This window comes from Bufo gargarizans, chromosome 1 (assembly GCF_014858855.1).
Source record: "Bufo gargarizans isolate SCDJY-AF-19 chromosome 1, ASM1485885v1, whole genome shotgun sequence".
Classification (NCBI taxonomy): domain Eukaryota; kingdom Metazoa; phylum Chordata; class Amphibia; order Anura; family Bufonidae; genus Bufo; species Bufo gargarizans.
In genome coordinates this window covers 385,012,625-385,037,143 of record NC_058080.1, presented here as the reverse complement: position 1 = coordinate 385,037,143, position 24,519 = coordinate 385,012,625, and the positions used below count along the sequence as shown (strand labels likewise).

Genomic DNA, 24,519 nt, shown 5'->3' with positions numbered 1-24,519 from the left:
ATACTCACCCCTGTCTCCAGCACTGTTCTCTATGATACTGGTCTGGGCCTCTGGCTGCTGCTCGCTTACAAACCACAGCGGTGATGTGCTGGTATACGTTCTACCGCTGTGGGCAGTCACTGGCTGCAGCAGTCATGTGCTGTGTGCCTGACATTTCAGAGAAAGGGGTAATTAGAGCGCTTGTCAGAGAGTTTTAATTGACCTAGCTATTTTGCTCAAATCTTGTATTTGAATGGCTCTGGAGCGTGAGCCGATGAGTCCTGGTATCCATGAGCTGCTAGTTCTCTCCACCTCTGCAGCCAAGTCCTCATGGCTAGTGTTGAGTGAATTGAAGTATTGGACTTCGATCTGAATTTTACGAAAAATTTGATTTGCCACAAAGCCGAATTTCCTTGCGCTTCGTGGTAACAAATACATTTACTGAAATGGTGGTAAAAAAAAATAAAAAAATAAAATAAAATACATACTCACCTCATCCACTTGCAGCCATCTTGATATTGCACAAAACCTCACGCGTGGTGACGTATTATGGCACCACGTCGGCGTGATGACATAACGTCACTGTGTGGGATTTCACGCGGCGTCTCTAACAAGATGGGCACGACGGCCTCTACACGATCAAATGGATAAGGCTTCTTTTACATTAGCGTTAAGGAACAGCCTGCTGGACAATCCTAACACTAATGTGAAAGAAGCCTAAGGTGAGTATTTATTTTTATATTTTTTTGCACCCACATTAACCCCTGAAAGGCCTAAATGGTAGCCTCAGATGCCGCGATCAACGTGGCCTCTGAGGGTTCTTTAATGGGGAAAGGGGGCGGCGCGATCGCCATTCCCTGTCATTGCGCCCAAGACATACAAAGAAATGCGTTTCATGACTAAGTATTTCATCACAAAGTTAATTTCTTTGTGAAATTCGGCGAAGCAACAAAATAGAATTTTCCATAACTTCACTCACCTCTACTCATGACTATCAAGACTCATTGTCTCCCACTGTGTACAGAGGACATCCAGCACTGGAGCTGCTCAGTACAAGACATTTTGTTATGGGGGCACTGTGGATGTCACTGTTATGGGGGCACTGTGGATGTCACTGTTATGGGGGCACTGTGGATGTCACTGTTATGGGGGGCACTGTGGACGTCACTGTCATAGGGGCACTGTGGATGTCACTGTTATGGGGGGCACTGTGGACGTCACTGTCATAGGGGCACTGTGGATGTCACTTTTATGTGGACCACTGTGGATGTCACTGTTATGGGGGCACTGTGGATGTCACTGTTATGGGGGCACTGTGGATGTCACTGTTATGGGGGCACTGTGGATGTCACTGTTATGGGGGCACTGTGGATGTCACTGTTATGGGGGCACTGTGGATGTCACTGTTATGGGAGCACTGTTGATGTCACTGTTATTGGGGCACTGTGGATGTCACTGTTATGGGGAGCACTGTAGATGTCACTTTTATGTGGAGCACTGTGGATGTCGCTGTTATAGGGGGGCACTGTGGATGTCACCGATATGGTAACACTGTGGATGTCATTGTTATGGGGCGATGAGCTTGTCACTGTTATGGGAGCACTGTGGATATCAATGTTATAGGACACTATGGATGCCACTTATGAGGGGGCACTGTGGATGTCAGTTATGGGGCATTGTATGTGTCACTTTTATATGGGCACCTTGGATTTCACTGTTATGGGGGCACTGTTGATGTCACTGTTATGCGGAGCACTGTGGATGTTACTGTTATGGGAGCACTGTTGATGTCACTTTTAAATGGGCACCTTGGATTTCACTGTTATGGGGGCACTGTTGATGTCACTTTTATGCATATTAAAATATATAACACTATATAACGACTATATAAACTGACTATGGTCTCTGCTGCACTGGTCTCTGCTGCACTGGTCTCTGCTGCACTGTACCATATTTTTTGCCCTATAAGACGCGGCGACCCATAAGACGCACCTAGGTTTTAGAGGAGAACAATAAACAAAAATTTTTTTCCATTACACTTCAGGTCAGACCAGCAATCAGACCCCCAATGTTAATCAGACCTCAGATCAGACCCCCAATGCCTTAGATCAACCCCCCAACCTTCAGCCATCTATCAGCCCCCATGTCAACCATCAGCTCCCATGCCAGCCACCATCCCCATGTCAGCCAGCCATCGGCACCCCCATGTCAGCCAGCCATCGGCACCCCCATGTCAGCCAGCCATCGGCACCCCCATGTCAGCCAGCCATCGGCACCCCCATGTCAGCCAGCCATCGGCCCCCCCATGTCAGACAGACATCGGCACCCCCATGTCAGACAGACATCAGCGCAAACAAAGTAAAAAAAACAAACACTTATCTCTCCTGCTCCTGGATGCCACCGCTCCTCACCATCGCGATCCTCTTCATCCTGCTGTCGGCTGTGTATCGCGGGCTCCTGGGAGTTGTAGTACATCCAGTGGTGTCAAACACAGTTCCAAACAATTCACAATGCAAATCTTCCCAGATAGCAAGGTATGAATAGCAGCAATTATGGGAGTTGTGGTACCTCCTCTCTTTCTTTGCAAACTTGTATGCAATTCCCAGCTGAGGGGTACAGGATTAAGCTATGGTAGGCCAGGACTGTGTCAAAGAGTGAAGGGTGTTTCAACAATGTCCCTCTGACTGCAGAAAGTAAAAAAAAAAAAACACTTACCTCTCCTGCTCCTGGACGCCACCGCTACTCACCATCGCGATCCTCTTCATCCTGCTGTCGGCTGTGTATCGCGGGCGGTGCACAGTGTGAGGTCACAGTGCGCCCTCTCGCTGTGCGCAGCCCTGAACAGGCGACAGCAGAGGATCAGGAAGCGGTGAGTACAGATCCTTCACCGCTTCCTGGTCCTCCGGAACTAATGAAGCGCTTCCATGATGGAAGCGCTTCATTAGTACCGCGTTAAAGACGGCCCTGATTGCTGTGGCCCAGCAAACAATCTTCCAGGGCCCGGTCCTGGGCCGCGGCCCAGAGGTTGGGGACCGCTGGTATAAATCTATGCCACCAAGGGCGCTGGCGTAGATTTAGAAGTGGCAGTGGATCTGCCTTAGTTATGTGGAAGCCTGCACTTCTACATAACTTTGGTGGATCCACCGACAGCGCAGGGGTTATTAAGACCGGTGTCTAAAACAGTGTTTCCCAACCAGTGTGCCTCCAGCTGTTGCAAAACTACAACTCCCAGCATGCCCGCACAACCAAAGACTGTCCGGGCATGCTGGGAGTTGTAGTTTTGCAACAGCTGGAGGCACACTGGTTGGGAAACACTGGTCTAAAACACCAGTCTTAATGAATGACCCCCTTTATTCCCGTTTTCCAGTACAAGAAATAGTAAATTAATAGAACTCGCCGGGTGCGACTGCCAAGGGTCAATCTATTTAATGCACTCAATCTCTCTCGCCCCTACACACAGGCCTCAGATTGAGCCTCGATCCCACCCTGCCACAGCCTCTCATGCACCTCAACATGCTGCCACGATCTAGGACATTTAAATCAATACACTGATTAATTAAGGACTCATAGAAAACCCCACAGCGCCCCACTCGCAAGCAGGCTCCCAGTGGCACAGGCCACACATATAGCAAATACACGGTAACGCAAACTACACTCATACACTTAAGGGTACATGCACACGTTCAGGATTCATGTGCGGAGAATCCGCACTGAAATCCGCAGGTCTTCGCAGGCAAATCTGTGCGGTCAATCCGCATTAATTGATGCGGATTTGCATGCGGATTTGCGTGCGGATTCGGATTTGATTTTCCGCGTGCGGATTTCACTAAGTGAATGAAGAAAATCCGATCAGGAAAAAAAATATTAATTGACATGTCGCAGATTTTAAAATCCGCACCGCAGGTCAAAATCCGCGTGGTGTGCATTGAGAATTTCAAATTCTCATAGAATACAATGTACATGACCTACGGTGCAGATTTTCCGCACGCAAATCCGCACGCAATCATGATCGTGTGCAGGGGGCCTAAAGAGGACCTTTCACCGATAATGACATTGTGAACTAAGTATACAGACATGGAGAGCGGCGCCCGGGGATCTCACTGCACTTACAATTATCTCCGGGCGCAGCTCCGTTCTCCTGCTATGCCCTCCAGTATCTTTGGTCACTAAGTTATGGTAGGCGGAGATTTCGGTCACTAAGTTATGGTAGGCGGAGTCTGCCCTTGTTCTGCTGTAGCGCTGGCCAATCGCAGCACAGAGCTCACAGCCTGGGAGGTTATTTTCTCCCAGGCTGTGAGCTCTGCAATGCAATTGGCCAGCGCTACAGAAGAACAAGGGCAGACTCCACCTACCATAACTTTGTGACCGGAGATACCGGAGGGCATAGCAGGAGAACGGAGCGGCGCCCAGGGATAATAGTAAGTGCAGTGAGATCCCCGGGCACCGCTCTCCATGTCTGTATACATAGTTCACAATGTCAGGATCGGTGAAAGGTCCTCCTTAAAAAAAAATCGAGGTTACTGGGCACGTTCAGGGCACAAGGCAAAACCATTAAAGATGTGCTTTAATGTACTAAAAAGGTACAATACTTAGTTACACAAGATTAAAGAAATAAGACATACATAAACGTGCACAAAACAGTATAAAAATAAAAGGATTAAACGCAGAAAGGTTTCCAGGGACAGGAGGAAAGTGGAACCCAACCCAATGTTGATCGGATCCCCAAAGTGTGTCAAAGAAATGTTCCCAATAGTTCATTTTTATCCCCATTCAGCAGAGGATGGAGCTGAGAGGAATCTCCCTCCTATTCTGGGATGGCCCTCATTACCTGTGCATGCTCCACCTCTCTTACTGGCAGACCTGAAATACAGTCAGGTCCATAAATATTGGGACATTGACACAATTCTACCATTTTTGGTTCTATACACCACCACAATGGATTTGAAATAAAACAAACAAGATGTGCTTTAACTGCAGACTTAATTTGAGGGTATTTACATCCAAATCAGGTGAACGGTGTAGGAATTACAACAGTTTGCATATGTGTCTCCCACTTGTTATGGGACCAAAAGTAATGGGGCAATTGGCTTCTCAGCTGTTCCATGGCCAGGTGTGTGTGTGTTATTCCCTCATTATCCCAATTACAATGAGCAGATAAAAGGTCCAGAGTTCATTTCAAGTGTGCTATTTGCATTTGGAATCTGTTGCTGTCAACTCTCAAGATGAGATCCAAAGAGCTGTCACCATCAGTGAAGCAAGCCATCATTAGGCTGAAAAAACACAACAAACCCATCAGAGAGATAGCAAAAACATTAGGCGTGGCCAAAATAACTGTTTGGAACATTCTTAAAAAGAAGGAACGCATCGGTGAGCTCAGCAACACCAAAAGACCCGGAAGACCACAGAAAACAACTGTGGTGGATGACCGAAAAATTATTTCCCTGGTGAAGAAAACACCCTTCACAATAGTTGGTCAGATCAAGAACACTCTCCAGGAGGTAGGTGTATGTGTGTCAAAGTCAACAATCAAGAGAAGACTGTCACGGCTGAGGATGGGGGAAACCTTCAGCCGTGCGATTCCACAAGATGTTAGTCGCTGCTTGGCCAGGACAACAGAATAAGGGAGCAGATCACCTCCTAACGCATCCCTAATCCGACCCTGATTCCTAGCTGCATGAGCCGACCTTGAAGGTAGGAGGGCTCATGCTCAGGAACCTCGGATCCCTACTCACCCTCCGCCGATCCCTGAACTAGGAGCTGGGTAGTCCACCTGTTCCTCCTGGATGCGGAGAAACAGGAGTCTAAACTGGCCGAGCTGCAAGGGGATATAAACATAAACAGACTATGGATATGGCAGGAGAGTGAAAGACTTCCACCCCTACCTGCCACAGACACACTGACTGGATCCCTGGACACAAGTGCTGAAGTCCACACACAGACATAAAAGGACACAGCACACATAAACACACAGGAAGTCGTCCAAAAATGTCGTGGAGTCTGATGCCAGCCTCTTGGGATGGGGTGCCCATTGCGAGGGGGTATCCACTGGAGGTCCTTGGACAGCCACCGAATCCAATCTGCACATCAATGCCCTGGAGCTCCTTGCGGGATCTTTTGCGATCCGCAGTTTTGCCAGGGGGAAGGCCAGGGCGTGTGTTCGTCTACGGATGGACAACGTCTCAGCCGTCCTGTACATCAACGCCATGGGAGGTACCCGATCCAAGATGTTAACACATCTGGCCAAGGAGTTTTGGGATTTCTGTCTTTCCAACAATGTGTCGGTGGTGGCGGAATATCTGCCGGGGCTCCACAATACTCAGGCCGATTGGAGTTCTCATTTCATGTCTGATTCCAGCGATTGGAAATTGGACGAGGGAAACTTTGCCTCTGTATTATCACTTTGGGGTGCTTTTCCATCGACCTTTTTGCGTCTCGATGGAACGCCCAGCTGCCCAGATACTTCAGTTGGAGGCCGGATCCATCTGCGGAAGCGGTGGATGCGTTCCTACAACAGTGGTCGGAGAACCTGACGTACGCTTTTCCACCTTTTTCTCTGATTCCACGGATTCTGGCCATGGTGCGCCACCAGTCGGCGGACATGGTCTTAGTGATCCCATTTTGGAGGACACAATCTTGGTTCCTGCAACTCCTGGAGTTGTTGGTGGACAGACCCCTGTTGTTACCTCAGTCGGCGACCCTGTTGCAGGAGCCATTGGGTCAACCGCATCCCCTAGTCGTAACCGACTCTTTGCGCCTGCTGGCTTGCAGGATTTCGGGAATCCCAGTCGCCTCTCGGATGTTTCGGAGACGACTAGATTCCTTCTGGAGAGCGAATGGGCCCCCGTCCCTAGCCTTGTCGGGGGCTAAGTTGGAGGACGTCATGAGACTGGCAGACTGGTCTCGAGTTTCTACGTTCAGGGAGTTCTACTTCAGGCCGCATGTGTTTTACTCTAATGTGAATCGGCTTTGAACTAGCAATATGAGCCTCCGTGTCTTGATATAAAATTGTGGTATTTTACTAGTATATGACGTAAAGTCATGATTTTATGAAAGACACGGAAGCGAGTATTGTCCCACCCCTTTTTCACCCTCCCTCTTACATGGTTTGTTTTTTCGTTATGCTGTATAGGGGGTTGACTTTTATGTTAACTCTGGTGTTTTAGTGTATCAGCCCCATATACTAGTAAAATCCCACAATTTTCGCAAGACTTTGCGAAGTAATAACTTTGGCTCATCGGAGCCAATACATTCTAATACTGTACGGAGCGCTCGCTGCGTACAGTATTGAAACAACGTTTTATGCAAATTGACTTTGGATGTTTCGTCTGAAGTCGATTCACTCATCCCTAGTCAGTGCGTATTCCACCTGCAGTCCCAGGCGGAACGAGTACATACAATCACAGAATGGCATGAACATATATGGGATAAAACATACACAGATAATAAAAGTTACCCCCCATCAACATGATTGGCTGCAGTAGTGACATGTCCCCCATATATCACTTTACTAACTCAGTAACTTAGGGGGTCATTTATCAAACTTGTGTAAAGCAGAACTGGCTGAGTTGCCCATAGCAACCAATCAGGTTCCACTTTTCATTTTGGACAGCTCCTTTAGAAAATGAAAGGTGGAATCTGATTGGTTGCCATGGGCAACTAAGCCACTTCTACTTTACACAAGTTTGATAAATGACCCCCATAAGTTTCCAAGTAAAACAAAAGTACATCTCCTTCATTGATGGTCCTCCCCCATACATGGGAAGACATTAGGAAACAGTTTCTACATGTAAGTAAATCTGTAGATACGTTTGCATTGATTTATTTAATCAGAAGATCGTTCTGTAAATGATGTCCTATCAACTCCCAGATACCTTGGCATCGCGACACCATCGCAGCAACTACAACTCCCGGCATGCACCGCTGATGACCCTGCAATACCCGGATACGTAGAACTTAGAAGGAATATAAATAACAAAGTTACCGCCCACTGAACGCGAGCTGAAGCAGGCTATTGGTCTTTCTGCTGTCGATCAAAACGCGCGTGTGTTCTGATTGGTTGAGAAGCGGAGACAGGTCTTTAACTTCCTTAAAGGGACCGTGCAGTGCCCTTCCTGCAGCTGTTCTGCCGTCACATGGCTGAGGAGATGTAAATTACTCTTGGAGGCACACTTGGAGCTGCAGCATGGTGAGATTGCACTCAGGGACGAGTTTGGGTATTTTTCAGGAGCCGGATGGTTAGAATGGGTTTAGTGTATGTACCTAGCTGTGTATGGAGTTAGGATCTGAAGTAGTTCTATAACTTTTTCTTGAAGGAGCACAAATCCAGTAATAGGCATTGACACTTCACTTACTGCATGTAGTAAAGTGGTGCAGATGCCCTTGGCAACCGATCAGATCTCTGCTTTAATTGGCTACTGCTCCACCGCACTAGTACTTACCTTTTGTATGCAGAGACTTATGGGGTCATTTACCAAACTGGTGTAAGGTAGACCTGGCTTAGTTGCCCATAGCAACCAATCAGAGTCTAGCTTTCATATTTGACAGCTCCTTTGTAAAATAAGAGGTGGCACCTGGTTGCCAGTTATACTGTACACCAGCTTGATAACTGACCCACTTAGTATCCTTTCTAAAGGTATGTTCACCCATGACTGATTTCTGTCTCACTCATCAGAACGGGGCTTGCAGAAATCCGTGTGCATGTCATTTAAACAACCCCATCCAAATGAATGGAATCAATTTTCAGTTGCAGAAATTTGGGGTGGAAGTCCAATTCTGGGTATTTGTACAGAGCGTATCTGGAGGCACTAGAAGGAAAGGACATTCAGTTCCTCTGTGGTTCCATATGAACGGGATGCAGACTGTCTCTGGCCAGATGTGGAGCGTTGGCTGCGTTCAAACATTTGTGACAGGGGTCTTACAGAATCCCACTCATAAATACCCTGTCTGTCATGAGATTTTCCAGTTTTCACCCATTGCTAAGTGCATAAATATCAGCATAGAGATATTGCAGGCCAGTGGACATTTCCCTCTGCGTGAGGGACCATAGTGAATGGGAGATTTGTACCTGTGAAACTGGCGCAATGGGGGCGTTGCCATTACACCTAGAGTGTCACGGCTGTGTCATGGTCTTGCTCACAGTTTAACCCCATACCCACCAGAATGGGAGGGGGCAGCAACCTTAAAATTGAAGCGTGTAAACATGCTAAAAACTACATGTTGCCACCGGCAAAAAGCACGCACGGCTAAAGTGTCACGGTCCACTACCACCAGACCATGACACAGCCATAACATGGAGGCTCTTCTCTCTCTGCAATTGCCGCATCCTCTGCACTTTGATGGTCAGGCAGTGAAAATATCTGGTGAAGTATGTTTAGTCACCAGTGGCTAACAGTTTCCCCTGTGCTGGTGACACACACTGATCTGGGCTAGGAGCACTAAGAGGAAGGCCTCTTGCACACAACCGTATTTTCAATCCGCATATGATCTGCTTTTTTTGCAGAGACTCATTTATTTCTATGGGTCCCAAAAGGAAAAAAAAACAGACATCCATGTGCGATCTGCATCCGTATGTCCGTTCTGCAAATCCTAAAACATGTCTGTATTGCAGACAAGAATAGTAATTTCTAATGATGGGTGTGAGAATAATGCAGATTTCATATGGAGAGTATCCATACTTTGTGGACCGAAATACGGACATGGTTGTGTGAATGAGCGTGGCCAAAACCCAGCTAACCCTTTTAAACTTTTTTCCTACTGCTCTATCATCGAGAACTGTATGGAACCGGCAGAGAGTCTTGAGCCACATGTATGAAGGCCGGTGTAATGTCAGTCTGAGTGCACTGTAATCCCCAATAATGCACACTGTAAATGCCATGCCTCCTCTTAGCACTAGCAAAAATGTTAAGTGGTCAGTCTGTAGTGAATGGCGATTTCTGCTCAAGCCGGTGAGGTTTACTGTCTCATGTATACGTTTTTTCTAGGTTGTAATACTAATAAATTCACTTATGCTCCCCAGGCTATAATGGGGATACAGATGGTGGTCACCTTACTGGTGGCCAGTGTCATGCAGAGGGTGACACCTCACTACTCTCTTGCACGATGGCTTCTATGCAATGGCAGGTAAGTGTACATAAAAATAATAAGCCTGGGATCCAGGGCTCTTTTTTACCCACTTAACCTCCATCTATAGTACAACTTCTACATAGTCCAGTTTGGGGATAATCAAATTATTTTTTTCTCATTAAATAAAAAAATCTATAAGGTTATGTTTCCAATTTTTATTTATTTTTTTGACACATCCAAGCTTAAAGGGGTTCTTTCCCTTTTTTTTTTTTTTTTTTTTTTTTTTTTTTTTTTTTTTTTTTCTTTTCTTTTCTTACTGATGATCTATCTTTTCGCTAGATCATCCGTATTTGATCGGCGGGGTCCGAAACCTGGGACCCCTGACAATCAACTGTTTGAGAAGGCAGCAGTGCTCTCAGTAGATCTGCGGCCTTCTCGCTGTTTACCGCAGGCCAGTGACGTCCTGATTATGTCACATGGCCTGGGTGCAGGGTACAATAAGGGTGAAATACACGGCAGTTTACCTTCTTGAAGGGAGACAATGTGCAGTTAAACTTTGAGGGGGGTGTAGCACTTGCACGAGCCCCTGGAGCAAGGGGGTGCTGGGAGTCGGACTCCCACAGATCTGATTTTGATGATCTAGCCTGAGGATAGGCCATCAGTATTATACCACTGCATGACCCCTTTAAAGGAGTACTCTGCTCTAGGACATTTATGGCCTATCACTAGGATATAACATCAATGTCAGATAGGTGTGGCTATGGGAGTTCTGAAAATAGACAAATGCTGGCTGGGCTATTTCCAGCAATCCCATAGAGGATAATGGAAAGGTGGCCATGCATACACCATGCACTCTTCAATCGCTGCTATGGAAATCCCGAAAATAGCCAAGTGTAATTGCGCAGTATACTGTCCTTCACCTCAGGTGCCCCATCCTGGATAGGTGTGGGTCCCACCTCCGGAATCTGCTCCTATCTGATATTAATGGTATATACTAGCGATACGCCATCAATGTCTGAGATGGGCGGATCCCTTTAAACCTAATTCTATGTGCATTACTACCTTTTTATATGTACTCCAGATGTGCATTACTTTTATAGGTTACACAGAATACAGGCTTAACCATTGAAGGCTTGTGCTGTGGTTTCCATAGCCTAATTCTGTAAAATTGTATAGCATATGATTATGTGAAATCGCACATGGACCTCCTATACATTTTCTGCTGTAACATTTTGGTTCCTAGAGAAAGAATATGTATAAAGCCTCTCAAACGGGTTGTTCAAGTTGGAAACATGTAGCCAAAGGAAGGGACTGATATATCTCTATCTCTATCTCTCAGCATGAAAATGCTGAAGTCTCTGGCTGCAGTAGCCATGTGTATAGGGCGGTAGTAGCTGCAAGCGTTGCAGGTCCAATAGGTTCGGTATTTTTGGATGTTATTGCAGTCCCTGCCTTTGGTCAAATTTTTTTCGCTAACCCAGAAAACCCTTTTATAAAGGATGAGGCTATCTGTATTTGCGGCCTGGTGGTTCCTTTGGAAGAAGACAACTTGCCTGACAACCTGAATAATCCTAGGCTCTATGCAGTGCTTTTCCAGGCCATAGGTTTGATGCTCTATATTGTCATACATATCCTGTATGATAACTGTCACTATGAAACCTCATCTTTAAATTTTTTTTTTTTTTTTTTACCAGCTTGTTCCGCTATAAACATCCTACAGAGGATGAATTAAGAGCACTCTCTGGAAAACAGAAGCCCAGAGCCAAGAAAGAGCGGTAAGACCAGGAACTGGTAATGTCTATGGAAGGGGTTGGTTAATTATTATATTTTACACAAGTATTTTTAGTTGATGAGCGGTAATGATCCTTGGATACATGTTTGACACTGTATCTAAGACTTGACCGTATTATACTTAGAAATGTGATCTTTTTGGTGCACATTTTGATTCAGCTGTGTGCGCTGACCTGCCACGAGAAGGCCTCACTTCACAGATGAGACGTGTGCAGGAACATTCACAATTTGTGAGTCCGTAATACTAGTGGACACCTGAGACTATGGACTGTTGGGTTCAGTGCCATTGCCAGGGCTTATAGGCTATATCAGTTCTCTAAAAGGAAAGTTAAATTAAAAATACCATGTTTTTTTCTGGATTTATTGAGAACTGAATGCAAACCTTCTGCATGAATATTTACTCATTTAAACTACGCATTAATACTTTAGGAGAATGAATGGGATTACAGATGAAAAACCGCTTACAGTCCCAAGAGACATTGACCTACATTTGGAGGCAACACCAATCAACGCTGTGGATGCTCTTGGTAAAGTTTTGGGTTTATCTTATTTATTTTTTAATTGGGCAGAGGTACATTTAAAAACATGCATTCTTTTCACATGCATAAGATATTGGTGTTACTGTAGCATATGAAACATCGTAAACGGTCATTATATTCATAGACTGTAGTACAAAACGCAGTACTTAGAACTGTCCTTCAGCCTGTGATGAACGTGTCAAATAGAATTTGGAATGGTGTGGAATACTTATGGAGAGTTGATTTTTGAGACTAGAGGAACAGCAGAACTTGTTTGGATTGGCCACCCCAATAGTGAAAGGGGTTGTCCATTTTGAACTATTGATAGCAGCACGCTCTGCTTGTTGAAAAATCTTCCCCTCCTGCTCCCTGGTGCTCCTTTCAGACTTCCTGGCTCCCTTTCCAGTCCCTGTCTTGTAAATTTTCAGGCAGACAGTCATGTGTGGCACTACAGCCAATGCCTTGCCTCAGCAGTGACTTGTTCCAAAACTGCATGTGTTGTGTTGCTTGGAATATCACCACTGAGGCCAGGCAAAGTTGGTACACGTTTGATAGATATGCTGTAGGATCCGGTCATCCTGGGTTGGTGATTTTCACATGGTAAGGCCTCATGCACACGGATCCGCAAAACACTTATGGCGTCCATGTGCGGACCAAAACAGCGGTCGTTTGCATGAGACCTAAAGTCTATTTATAAGTAGGAGATTAAAATGATTTTGTTTGGAATATTTAACTTTTTTTTTCAATATTTACTTTAGATGTGTCCTGGAGAAAAAAACATATTTCCCTGGGATACAATTGGGGCCTAGCGTCAAATCACTTTGACAATCCTTTTCGTGTGTCAACTATTTAATATTCCATTTATAAGGCCTCATGCACACGAACATATTTTGTTTCCGTGTCCGTTTCGTTTTTGTGGATAGGATGCAGACCCATTCATTTCAATGGGCCCTCAAAAAATGCTGTCTGCATCTGTATGTCCGTTCCGTAGCCCCGCAAAAAAAGATAGAACATGTCCTATTATTGTCCGTTTTTCGGCATTCCCACATCATATGATTGTCCATATGGCAACTTGTGCAAAGGGAAAACTGCCTTAGTTGCCCATAGCAACCAATTAGATTCCATCTTCCATTTTTCAGAGCTCCTTTGGAAAATTAAAGGTAGAATCTGATTGGTTGCCATGGCCAACTAAGCCAGTTTACCTTTACACCAGTTTTGAAAAAACCTCCCCTGTATGCAAACACACTGGTGTTTGGTAATATTGGTATGTGATGTACAGTTGGACTTGCATATCCTGTTCTACTGGAAGAGGACAGGTCAAAAGCTTTGGCTGGGTACCTAATGCAGAAAATAGCCCATGAGGACCTTGTAATCGGTCTTCTCCAGGCTTTCCTAGGCCAGTGACTACATTCATGGGTCACATGGCCTAGGTGCAGCTCAGCTCGATTGAAGTGAATGGTGCCAAGCTCCAATACCAAGCACAGCGACTATACAATGTACAGGAATGAGCTTGGTGAGCTGAGAGAAGGCTGTGGTGCTCACAGGAGTGCGGGTGAATTCTTAAACGGCGAATAGATTTTCAGATGGGTGCAATGCCGCCCTGCCTTTAGTAGGTTTTTCAAGATTTTCTAACTGATAACCTATCCTCTGGATAGGTTATCAATATCTGATCGGTGAGGGTCTGACACCTGGGACCCCCACCGATCAGATGCTGATGACCTATCCTAATGCTTAGGTCATCAGTATTAAAGTCTTGGAAAAACCCCTTTAATGAATATCGCCACTGCTTCTTCTGATACAAGACATTAAGATTAGAAGGCTAAATTCGATATGTTTGCACAGAGTATTCTGCTCTTGCTAAAATGTAAGAAATTAAGCGGACTGAATGCAGATTATGTGAATACTTCTAGTTTAGGGTAGTCGTACTCTCTTCTCATAGGTCAATGAGACATGGTATTTCATCATTCCGATTTCTATAAAAAAAGACTTTTATCCCTCAAACTACCACTACACGTATCCAAACTAACCTTGGTAATAACATCAGCTATGGCCAAAAATATTTGGGCAGTGCATGTGAGACAAGTTGTTTCATCCAAGCCTATTGTGTAAGATGCCACTTTCTGTAGCTGATTCTCCACTTTATAGATGACACTTTTATACAATTTTTATTTTATTTATTTTTTATAGCCTTCAAGCGTGTAATAATCATTCTATGCTTTTGTTTTTTGCAGTGCTTCGATATTTTGTGGAATACCAGTGGTTTATAGACTTTTCACTGTACTCAACCATCCTCTATCTGTTCACTGAAGGATACTACTGTCTTATGGATGCCCAGAATGAAATCAACATTGGTGTCCTATGGTGTCTCATGACTGTCATTTTCTCTATGTATCCTTTAAGGGTTAATGTAGGGAGCAGCAGGAAACAGGATATTGGCTTCTAAAGCCCCCCCCACGCACATCAATGTATGGCAGGTTCGGCCGACAGTCTAATGTGCAGTGAACGCCTGATTCCCCCCTATCTGATGTTGCCCGATCCTTATGTTCTCCCAGGAGATAAGCCACCTCCAGAAGTGTCTGGCAGCGGCCTTCTCCCTATTGAATACACAAACGATTGGCTATGTATGGGAGAGTTGGGAGGGAGTCAGGAGAGATGGCTGTCGGGCCAACGATTGTTTGTCCAACAGCTAATGAGAGAGCTCTATTCAGTAATATTTGTAATGGGATTTGCACTTCTAAGATATATTTCCTTACCCAAAAATCTACAGTAAAGTCCTATTTACCATGATGAAGCACTACTTCCGTTCTGAAGAGGGAGGAGAGCGCTCAGTCTGCTTGACTTTTGCCTTCTTCTTTATGTTTATTGCCATGATAGTGATGGTTGTAAGAGAAGAGTATCTAGAGTTTGGACTGGAACCAGGTAACCTTCAATCCCTCTGCCATGTTTTATGACTCCATGGCACCAAGAACGACAATTAGTACATTTGAGGCCAGCTTTCTGTCTTATTGTGTCAATGCACATTTCATATAGAGATTATATATAAATTTTATGTTTAAAAAAAAATACTAGCTGGGTACTTCCAAACACATAATTAAGAGAGGATGAATATTAGAGTCAACTTTCATCATGTATAACTCTTTTTCTGCAGGTATAAATAGTATCTGTCACAATTTGGAAACTTTACTAAAGCAGCAAGGCTGGCATTTATCGTAAGTTTCTTGTTTTTAAAGTCTTGGAATATTTTTTTTTTTTTAATGGCAGTATTTAAATGGACTGAAGTAGTAATCTTTAAAGGGATTATCTGAGACTAACATGCTCCCCCATATGCCGGGCCCAGCTCCTGGTCCCTGTGGGGTGGCAAGGAAGGGACGGGGGGGACGGGGGGGAACAAGCCTCCCTAGCGTCACCTGCGATACTAGGAAGGCTCGTCCCAGTCACCGCCTGCCGTTGGCTGCTAACACCCCAGCCCCCCCGATACCGGATGTTTTCATCAGCGCACGGGGAGAAGCAGGTGAGGGGGACAGAGTGGGGAGCCAGGTAAGTAGATTGAGTGTGACGGGCCCGGCATATGGGGGAGCATTTGTTAGTCTCGGATAACCCCTTTAAGAGAGCCTGTCAGCACTTTTGACTTGCTAAATTGTTGACAACATTAGGAAGGGGCTGGGGGGAGCAGGGCAAACAAGGCTTTTGTGGAGCTTTTCTCATCATGAGTAGCGTGAATATGAAGTTTTATTCTGCTAAAATCTGCTCCCTCAAGTGACCATGGTGGGGCTTCTCTACCAAGTGCTCTCTAACATATGTACAGTATATTATGTGATAATAGGAGAAGTGTATTTTGTAGTTGCAAATCCTGCAGAAATTATATAATTTTCTTAGTTTTCGACAACTTTTACGGTGCCCCATTCATGACTAGTAGAAAGGGTCTAGTTTAAGAAATTATGTTACTATTTGGTAAAATACCAGTGTAGCCCCCATTCCCTGCCATGTAAGGGTACTTTCACACTTGCGGCAGGACGGATCTGACAGGCTGTTCACCCTGTCGGATCCGTCCTTCCGCTATTTCGCCGCTCCGTCCCCATTGACTATAATGGGGATGGGGGCAGAGCTCCGGTGCAGCACGGTGAAAGGCCACCGGACTAAAAGTCCTGCATGTCTGACTTTTTAGTCCGGCGGCCTCTCACCGCGAACTTCTGCAATGCGCCGGAGCGTCAATGGGGATGGAGCGGCGGCACGGCAAAATAGCAGAATGTGCAATCTTCAATCACATATTACATTTTAGGCCTCAAGCACACATCCATAAGTGGTTTGCGGTCCTCAAACTGTGGATCCGAAAAACATTGATCCCTGCCGTTGGCATGCCGCCATTTTTTACCCCTATAGAAATGTCCTATTCTTGCCGCAATATGGACAAGAATAGGACATGTTCTATTTTATTGCGGGGACGGAACGGACTAATGGATGCAGACAGCACATGGTTTGCTGTCTATCTTTTTTGCGGCTCCATTGAAATGAATAAGTCCACATCCAGTCTGCAAAAAAAATGCAAATCTGATGAAGACAAAGTACGGTTGTGTGCATGAGTCCTTAATCCAATAATAAGATGGTCCAATACAAATAGGAATTCCCAGTAAAATCCTGATTAATTTCATAGTTAAAAAACAGTTAATCTCCATTCCCAACTGGCAGAATTTGTTTCCGCATTTCAGATATCTCTATATTATTCATAACAAACTGTTAAGTGAGAAATCCTTCCTTTAAAACTAATGCACATTCCGTGAACAATTATTTATACCCCTTGAATTTGTCCACATTTTTTCACGTTATACCCAGAAATGTAAATGGGTTTTATGTGACGGACAAACACGACGTAGCAAGTATGTGTGAAAAGAAAATGATGCATGGTTTTCAAAAGTTTTAACAAATAAAAATCCGGAAAGTGTGGTGTGGATTCAGCCCCCCTTAGTCAAAACCTTGTAGGCCCACCTTTCCTTTGGTGTATGTCTCTACCAGCTTTGCACATCTAGAGGCTGAAATTGTTGCCCATTTTTTCTCAAGATCATTCAGATTGGATGGAGAGCTTCTGTTAACAGCAACTCTTCCATCAGTGGTTTATAGCCACGCTGACACTGAGAAGAATAAAAAGGCTATGACGTTTGGAATGCGATAATGAAAAAAATGCTTGATCTTAAAGGCCCAAAATAGGCTGGTCCTAAAAGGGTAAAACTCTGATTTCTTAAACCACAAATGCCTGGTTGTCTAATCTGACTATATAGGGCAGGCATCCTCAAACTGCGGCCCTCCAGCTGTTGTAAAACTACAACTCCCACAATGCCCTGCTGTAGGCTGTTCGGGCATGCTGGGAGTTGTAGTTTTGCAACAGCTGGAAGGCCGCAGTTTGAGGACGCCTGATATAGGGTGTGTGTAATTTCTGTGCTGCTGCTATAAGTCTGTGTGTTTTTCAGAGTTCCCTTTATTAAACTGGGTTTCAAAATTGCACTGGTCGCCCTGTGCTCGTTCATTGGTGCATGTCTTACGTTTCCGGGCCTGCGTTTGGCTCAGACTCACCTGGATGCTCTTAAGATGGCAGCAGACAGACCGATGCTCCAGTAAGTATATTGTCAAACTGCACACAAAATGGTTGAAAAATGTTTCTTCTCCTCCTGTAGTTACATTCTCTACCCATCAAGTCAGCTCCCTTTCTTTTTACCTGTAAGTGCATATGGATATCAGTAATGTGGGGAGTTCCCACACTTGGGACTGCCTTCAATGAGCTAGGGTTGAGAGCCCCCTGTAGTGCATGATTTATAGTAGTCAGAGCACAATAGAAGCGGACCAGACTGGAAGAATTAAAGGGGTTGTCTCTCAAAAAATATACTACATTTTTCAAACCAAGAACTTGATCTGAATGTTTTTCTAATTGCATTTTATACCAAATTTAATATAGGCACCGTACAGCGCCACCAGCTGTTTGTTCGGTTTCTCATTTCTCTGTCCACCTGAGGAAAAGCTGCAGCAGTAAGGACATGCCCCCTGAGCTGCTAGCTTGAAGTATAGAGCAGAGCAATTAATGGGGGAAGAGGGTGGAATCTCAGGATCCATGTGAGGTACAGGGCTTGTTTTAGCTTTGATAGATGGATATTGTCTTGGATTATCTCAGATTTTTCATTGTGTACATTAATCATGGAACAACCCCTTTAATGGTCATGGGATGATGGATAACCCCATTAAAGAACTTTCCAGTTTAATGTGTAGCTGTAACGCCAATTGATCTTGGTCTTGTTTGAACTAGTTGACCACTAGTGATGAAGTGACTATCTCGGGGGGCTCTTTGCAAATAATTTGCTAGATGGGTATGGTTTTGTCTGGCTCCTAGTTTGTGCAGGAAATATTTCCGTGTGCTGTATAAGACTTATGAGCTATCCTCTGGATAGGTCAATCAGTATCTGATCCAAAGGATTGGTTATCAGTAAAAAAAAAAAAAAAAAAAAAAAAAAACCCCTTTAAAAAGAGAGAGATGGTAATTTATGGGGCTACTAAAGGCAGGGCGGAATTGCACTCATCTAAAAATGAATCTTGTCGCTAATAATATCTCTGATTTGACCTTTCACACAGGATTTTACTTCATGCCAGCTTTCTGCCTCCTGTCATAGTGGTGCTAATGTGGATCCGCCCAATCACCAGAGACTTTCTTCTAAATGCACCCATGGGTAAAGAGAACGTACAGCTGTAAGTCCATGTCTTAAAGTTGGTATTCCATTGATCTGCCTTGGTGTAAAGTGAATACAGATCTGATATCCTTACAGTTCCCAAATTTGTTATTTTTATTACATTTTTTATTTTGCTGCGTTTTTGCCACTGTGATAAATTAACCCAGCATCTAAATGTTACAGTAGCGAATTGTATTTTATACCATGATCTAGTCTATAAAAGTTTTGCAAAAGTACAAAGAAGATTAAAACGGTCCATACATAAGACATCTTGGAAATGACTAAATCGTGAAGAAAAAAGCCACATGGCTTATGTCACATTCCCATTATCAAGCAAAGTGCACTAAAAAGAAATACATTAACGAGTGCAGATATTGTGAATCAAAACCGTAATTTGTGGTCTCAATAGCATATGAACTGAGAGAAAATGATCCTGTGTGACCTGAGACCTATTGGGGCTTATGAAATAAAGGGCAACCATTCAGATGGTATGACCGAATACACTGCAGGGAGCATCTCGTTCTCCTTAGGACTGCTTTTATAATTAAGTGTCACCTATACGATTGTTATAACCAACTAATATTTTTCTTTCCAGTATGTCAGATTCCACATACAACACTTTCCGTCTGTGGGTCATTGTGATTTTATGTCTCCTTCGCCTCGCCATGACCCGCTACCATATGCAAGCATATCTTGGCTTAGCCAGTTTTTGGGTTGAGCAAATGAAAAGAGAGGCTGGACGGATTTCCATGGTGGAGATTCAGCGTAAGGTAAGTGGCTGGCAGAAAACCACTAAGGCTACTTTCACATCTGCATTTTCCTTTCCAGTTTTGAGATCTGTCATAGGATCTCAATACTGGAAGAAAACAAACCGGAACGGAGAGCACCAGAATGCATTCCGTTCCGGTTTGTTGCGTTCCCAAGATGGACACTAAACCGGATACAGTCAGTTGTATTATTCAAACTGATGTGTTTTGCTCTGGTTTTGACATCCCATGCTGGATCTCAAAACCGGACAGCAAAAACGCATATGTGAAATTAGCCTAAAAAAGTGAATATAAATTGTGCTACAGGGGTGACTATACACCTTTTTTTAGATAACTGTTGACCCCAGCACAGCTGAGCATGCACGTGTTCTAAATGGAGATGGCAGAGAAGGCTGCTGCCAATCACCTTTAGTGATGACTTGTCTCCTGAAAACAGAAGGGTTGAATGTGTTGAAATCTAAAACCCCAATCCGTCTTTCCCTCTGACGTCTGTCAAATCGCCTATATTTGATAGACTATTGACAGTTACTGCTGAAATCGTCAGATTCCTCCTAAATTCTAAGGTCTTTTGCACATCCACTCTTTCATTTCTGTGGGTCCACAAGAATCCACAGCTCACGGATGTCATCTGTGTGCTGTTCACATCCGTATGTCTGTTCCGTAAATTATAGAACATGTCCTATTCCTGTCCACTTTACAAACAAGAAAAGTAACTTCTAGTGATGGGAGTGAGAAAAATGCAGCTTGCACATGAAAGACCTTCATATTTTGGGGACCAAAATATGGACACTGTCATGTGCAGAGGCCTAATGCAATTTGCCAGCTTCAGTCATGATCGACAAACGATATGCTATCACAGGCTTTATTGAGGATCATGTATCAAAAGAAATGTTTGCAGTGTGCATTCAGTGTCGTATCTGCAATATATGGCCTTTCAGAAACTTATTACAATATAGCCAGAAGGTAGAGCCCATAGGACAGATCCATTGCATTATGCAGTCATTAGAGGGAATTAATTATGTTGCACCATTTTGACATTTCATGCGACTTCTTTGTATATTTTATTTTCGTGCAGATTTCCCGCATCTTTTGTTACCTTACCGTGGTGGCTCTGCAGTACTTGGCGCCAATTATTTTCACTCTTCACTGTGTTCTCTTGCTGAAATCTATGGGTAGGTAAAATTCATCAGTATAAAGGGGTGTCCCAGATTACAATATTTTCTTATTGGTCATTGTAACTTGGTCTGCTTTGGCGTGATATGCTCCAAATTTATCAAACATTGCACACAATTTATTTATTTTATTAGGGATGCAAGTCCAGTTTTTTACACTAACCCTTTTACTGGATTAAAGGGGATGTCTGGCCTTGGAGCAGACAACCACTATGCTGTGGACCATTCCCTGAAAAGAAGACTTAACTGTCCGTGGTCCTGCCATTGTTCCATTACCAGCTTCTTTTGGTCCCTGTTGGTCAGACCTCTGTATCGGACCCCCATTTCTTCTCAGACCTCAGATCAGACATAGTAACATAGTACATATGGCCGAAAAAAGACATCTGTCCATCCAGTTCAGCCTCTTATCCTGCAAGTTGATCCAGAGGAAGGCAAAAAAGCCCCCTACTTTAGGGGGGGGAAAAAATTCCTTCCCGACTCCAATCAGGCAATCAGAATAACTCCCTGGATCAACGACCCCTCTCTAGTAGCTATAGCCTGTAATATTATTACACTCCAGAAATACATCCAGGCCCCTCTTGAATTCTGTTATTGTACTCACCATCACCACCTCCTCAGGCAGAGAGTTCCATAGTCTCACTGCTCTTTCCTCCAGACGCAGAGGATGTCCCCGCGTCAGTCACAGTCCTTGGGATAAATAGATGATGGGAAAGATTTCTGTACTGACCCCTGATATATTTATACATAGTAATTAGATCTCCCCTCAGTCGTCTTTTTTCTAAAGTGAATAGCCCTAATTTTGATAATCTTTCAGGGTACTGTAGTTGCCCCATTCCAGTTATTACTTTAGTTGCCCTCCTCTGGACCCTCTCCAGCTCTGCTATGTCTGCCTTGTTTACAGGAGCCCAGAACTGAACACAGTACTCCATGTGTGGTCTGACTAGTGATTTGTAAAGTGGTAGGACTATGTTCTTATCACAGGCATCTATGCCCCTTTTTGATGCAACCCATTATCTTATTGGCCTTGGCAGCAGCTGCCTGACACTGGTTTTTGCAGCTTAGTTTGCTGTTTATTAACATTTCTAGATCCTTTTCCATGTCAGTGTTACCGAGTGTTTTACCATTTAGTATGTACGGGTGACTTGCATTATTCCTTCCCATGTGCATAACTTTACATTTATCAGTGTTAAACCTCATCTGCCACTTATCTGCCCAAACCTCCAATCTATCCAGATCCATCTGTAGCTGTATATTGTCCTCTTCCGTGTTAATTGCTTTACACAGGCTAGTGTCATCTGCGAAAATGTATATTTTACTATGCAAGCCTTCTACAAGATCATTAATAAATATATTGAAGAGAATAGGGCCCAATACTGACCCCTGAGGTACCCCACTAGTGACAGTGACCCAATCTGAGTGTGTACCGTTAATAACCACCCTCTGTTTTCTATCATTAAGCCAGTTACTTACCCACATACAGATGTTTTCTCCCAGTCCGAGCATTCTCATTTTATATACTAACCTTTCATGTGGTACAGTGTAAAATGCTTTGGAGAAGTCCAGATATACGACATCCATTGATTCGCCGCTGTCAATGGATGTCATATATCTGGACTTCTCCAAAGCATTTGATAATATAAAATAAAAAAATTACCTCTTCTGATCCAACCTGCACTTACACTCACAGCATCCTCGTCTTCTTCAGGCCCATGTCCAGAAGAAGACCAGGGAGTAATGAGTACAGCCAGCACAGCACCACACTCCCTGTGCCTCCTGCATACCATAATGGAAGTGGTCATTAGTATTCGCTCCATAAGACACACTGATATTTTCATCCAGTTTTTTTTTGTTTTTTTGCCCATGGGTGTCAACTATGTAACTCCGGCTGTCACGTCTTCCCCATTTTTAAACTCCATGTACGGTAAATGATGTCAAGAGGTTAAAATAGGTAATGTATCAACACTACAGGATGAGACCAGGCATTCATGGAACACTCTCCATTGTTGATTTATAGGTGTTGTGGTAACAGCCTAGCATTTCACATCTCCCATAAACTACAGTAGAGATCCCTGCATGTATAGCCACCTGTAACTCGTATACTCCTTCCTGGAGTGTCCAACAGCAGCCAAGGCACCCCATTCTCCACATACATGTGGGAACCAGCGATGGCTACTCTGTGCACCATTAGCACTTAATGTCACTATTTATCAGCTGGGCAGTCCACAATTTTTATTTTTTTTTTTTTATTTTTTTTTTTTTATATTCCAGATTATTAGGGGCTCACACAGAACAGTATTATGGGACCCCCCAGGCCACAGATTATACACCCCAATATAAAATAAACTATTTTTAATTCACTTTAGATTACTTGAATTAGGTATTGCTAAATGATTAGTTCATGTTACAATGTGTAAGGCTGTGTCTTTATAATTATGTGTATATTTCCAGGTGATTATTCGTGGGGTCTGTATCCAGAACCTGTTGGTTATACCCCTGTGTTAAAGTCCCCGACTTCTGCACCACCCACCACATCTTCTGAAGAAGAGGAAGACTCTGAGGATGTTCAGATTGCCGTGGAGCATATAATAGGTGCTCTGGGTGCATTTCGAAACATCTTTACTTCAATTTTTTTCCGTGGCCTGTTTGGCTTTTTGACTTGGTGGGTTTCTGTGTGCCAAATTGTCTGCAGCTTGTTTGGCCTTTATTTCCATCAGTCCCTAGGAGCCTCCTAGATAAATGTGGAAAAAGATTACTGGGGATCCTAAGCCTATTTATTATTTAAAATGGAAACATCACTTTTTGTGATCCACATTTGCAATGAAATAGCCATACTAACCTGAAAGGAAAGAAGATTTTGAAATCCATGACAACAATGACTGTAGCACATGGAGGAAAGAGCAAGGAAAAAAGCATGTGCCTGAATGTAGTTCTCCTGATTGTAACCAAACATATGAGTAAGCCACTCTAAGGCTGAATGAACTAAATCAGATTTTATATACTGTTTGTTTTAGGTGTGTTTTTTGCATGTATTTTTCTATTAGAGCAACTTTTAATTGGTTTGGCAGTTATTACTGTAATAACTTAGGTCATTTTGACCCAGCTGCAAAGTTTTTACTTTGTGTAAATGAATGAGTGTATACCAATAATCAGAAAACGTGTTGAAATAAAATCTGTGCTTTACCATATGTGGTGCAGCAGAAAACAAAAAATTTAATGCATTTCTTCTCCCCCTCAGTTTTGCTATGATAAGCAGCTGTGGTCTGGTTAAAGAGCATCTGTCGGTATGATCAACCCTATTAAACCAGGCCAAATTCTTTTGTCTCTAGGTTGAACTGCAACAGATTTTTGCTTTTATGTTTTATGCAAATGACCAATTATACTAGAGTAAGCTACTGTCACACTCGAGTTTGGTGCGGATCCGTCATGGATCTGCACAGACTGAACCGTTCAGATAATACAACAGTCTGCATCCGTTCAGAACGGATCCGTTTGTATTATCTTTAACCACTTCAACCCCCCTAGC

At 43.8% G+C, this 24,519-nt stretch overlaps 1 protein-coding gene across 1 annotated transcript; it reads left to right on the top strand.

Annotated features, from left to right (window-relative positions):
- The first annotated feature begins 8,068 nt into the window (after positions 1-8,068).
- On the top strand, positions 8,069-23,999 carry TMEM161A (transmembrane protein 161A). Its single transcript, XM_044285513.1, has 12 exons — positions 8,069-8,164; positions 9,995-10,098; positions 11,736-11,816; positions 12,262-12,359; positions 14,582-14,738; positions 15,118-15,269; positions 15,499-15,559; positions 17,813-17,956; positions 18,963-19,076; positions 19,653-19,827; positions 20,900-20,996; positions 23,445-23,999. The coding sequence occupies exons 1-12, from the start codon at positions 8,162-8,164 to the stop codon at positions 23,726-23,728; spliced, it is 1,470 nt and encodes a 489-aa protein (XP_044141448.1). The 5' UTR covers positions 8,069-8,161; the 3' UTR covers positions 23,729-23,999.
- The last annotated feature ends 520 nt before the right edge of the window (positions 24,000-24,519 follow it).

Coding starts and splice junctions, on each gene's coding strand:
- TMEM161A (XM_044285513.1), top strand. Junction 10,099..11,735: donor TGGCTTCTATGCAATGGCAG/GTAAGTGTACAT, acceptor TTTTTTTACCAG/CTTGTTCCGCTATAAACATC. Junction 17,957..18,962: donor GCAGACAGACCGATGCTCCA/GTAAGTATATTG, acceptor CCTTTCACACAG/GATTTTACTTCATGCCAGCT.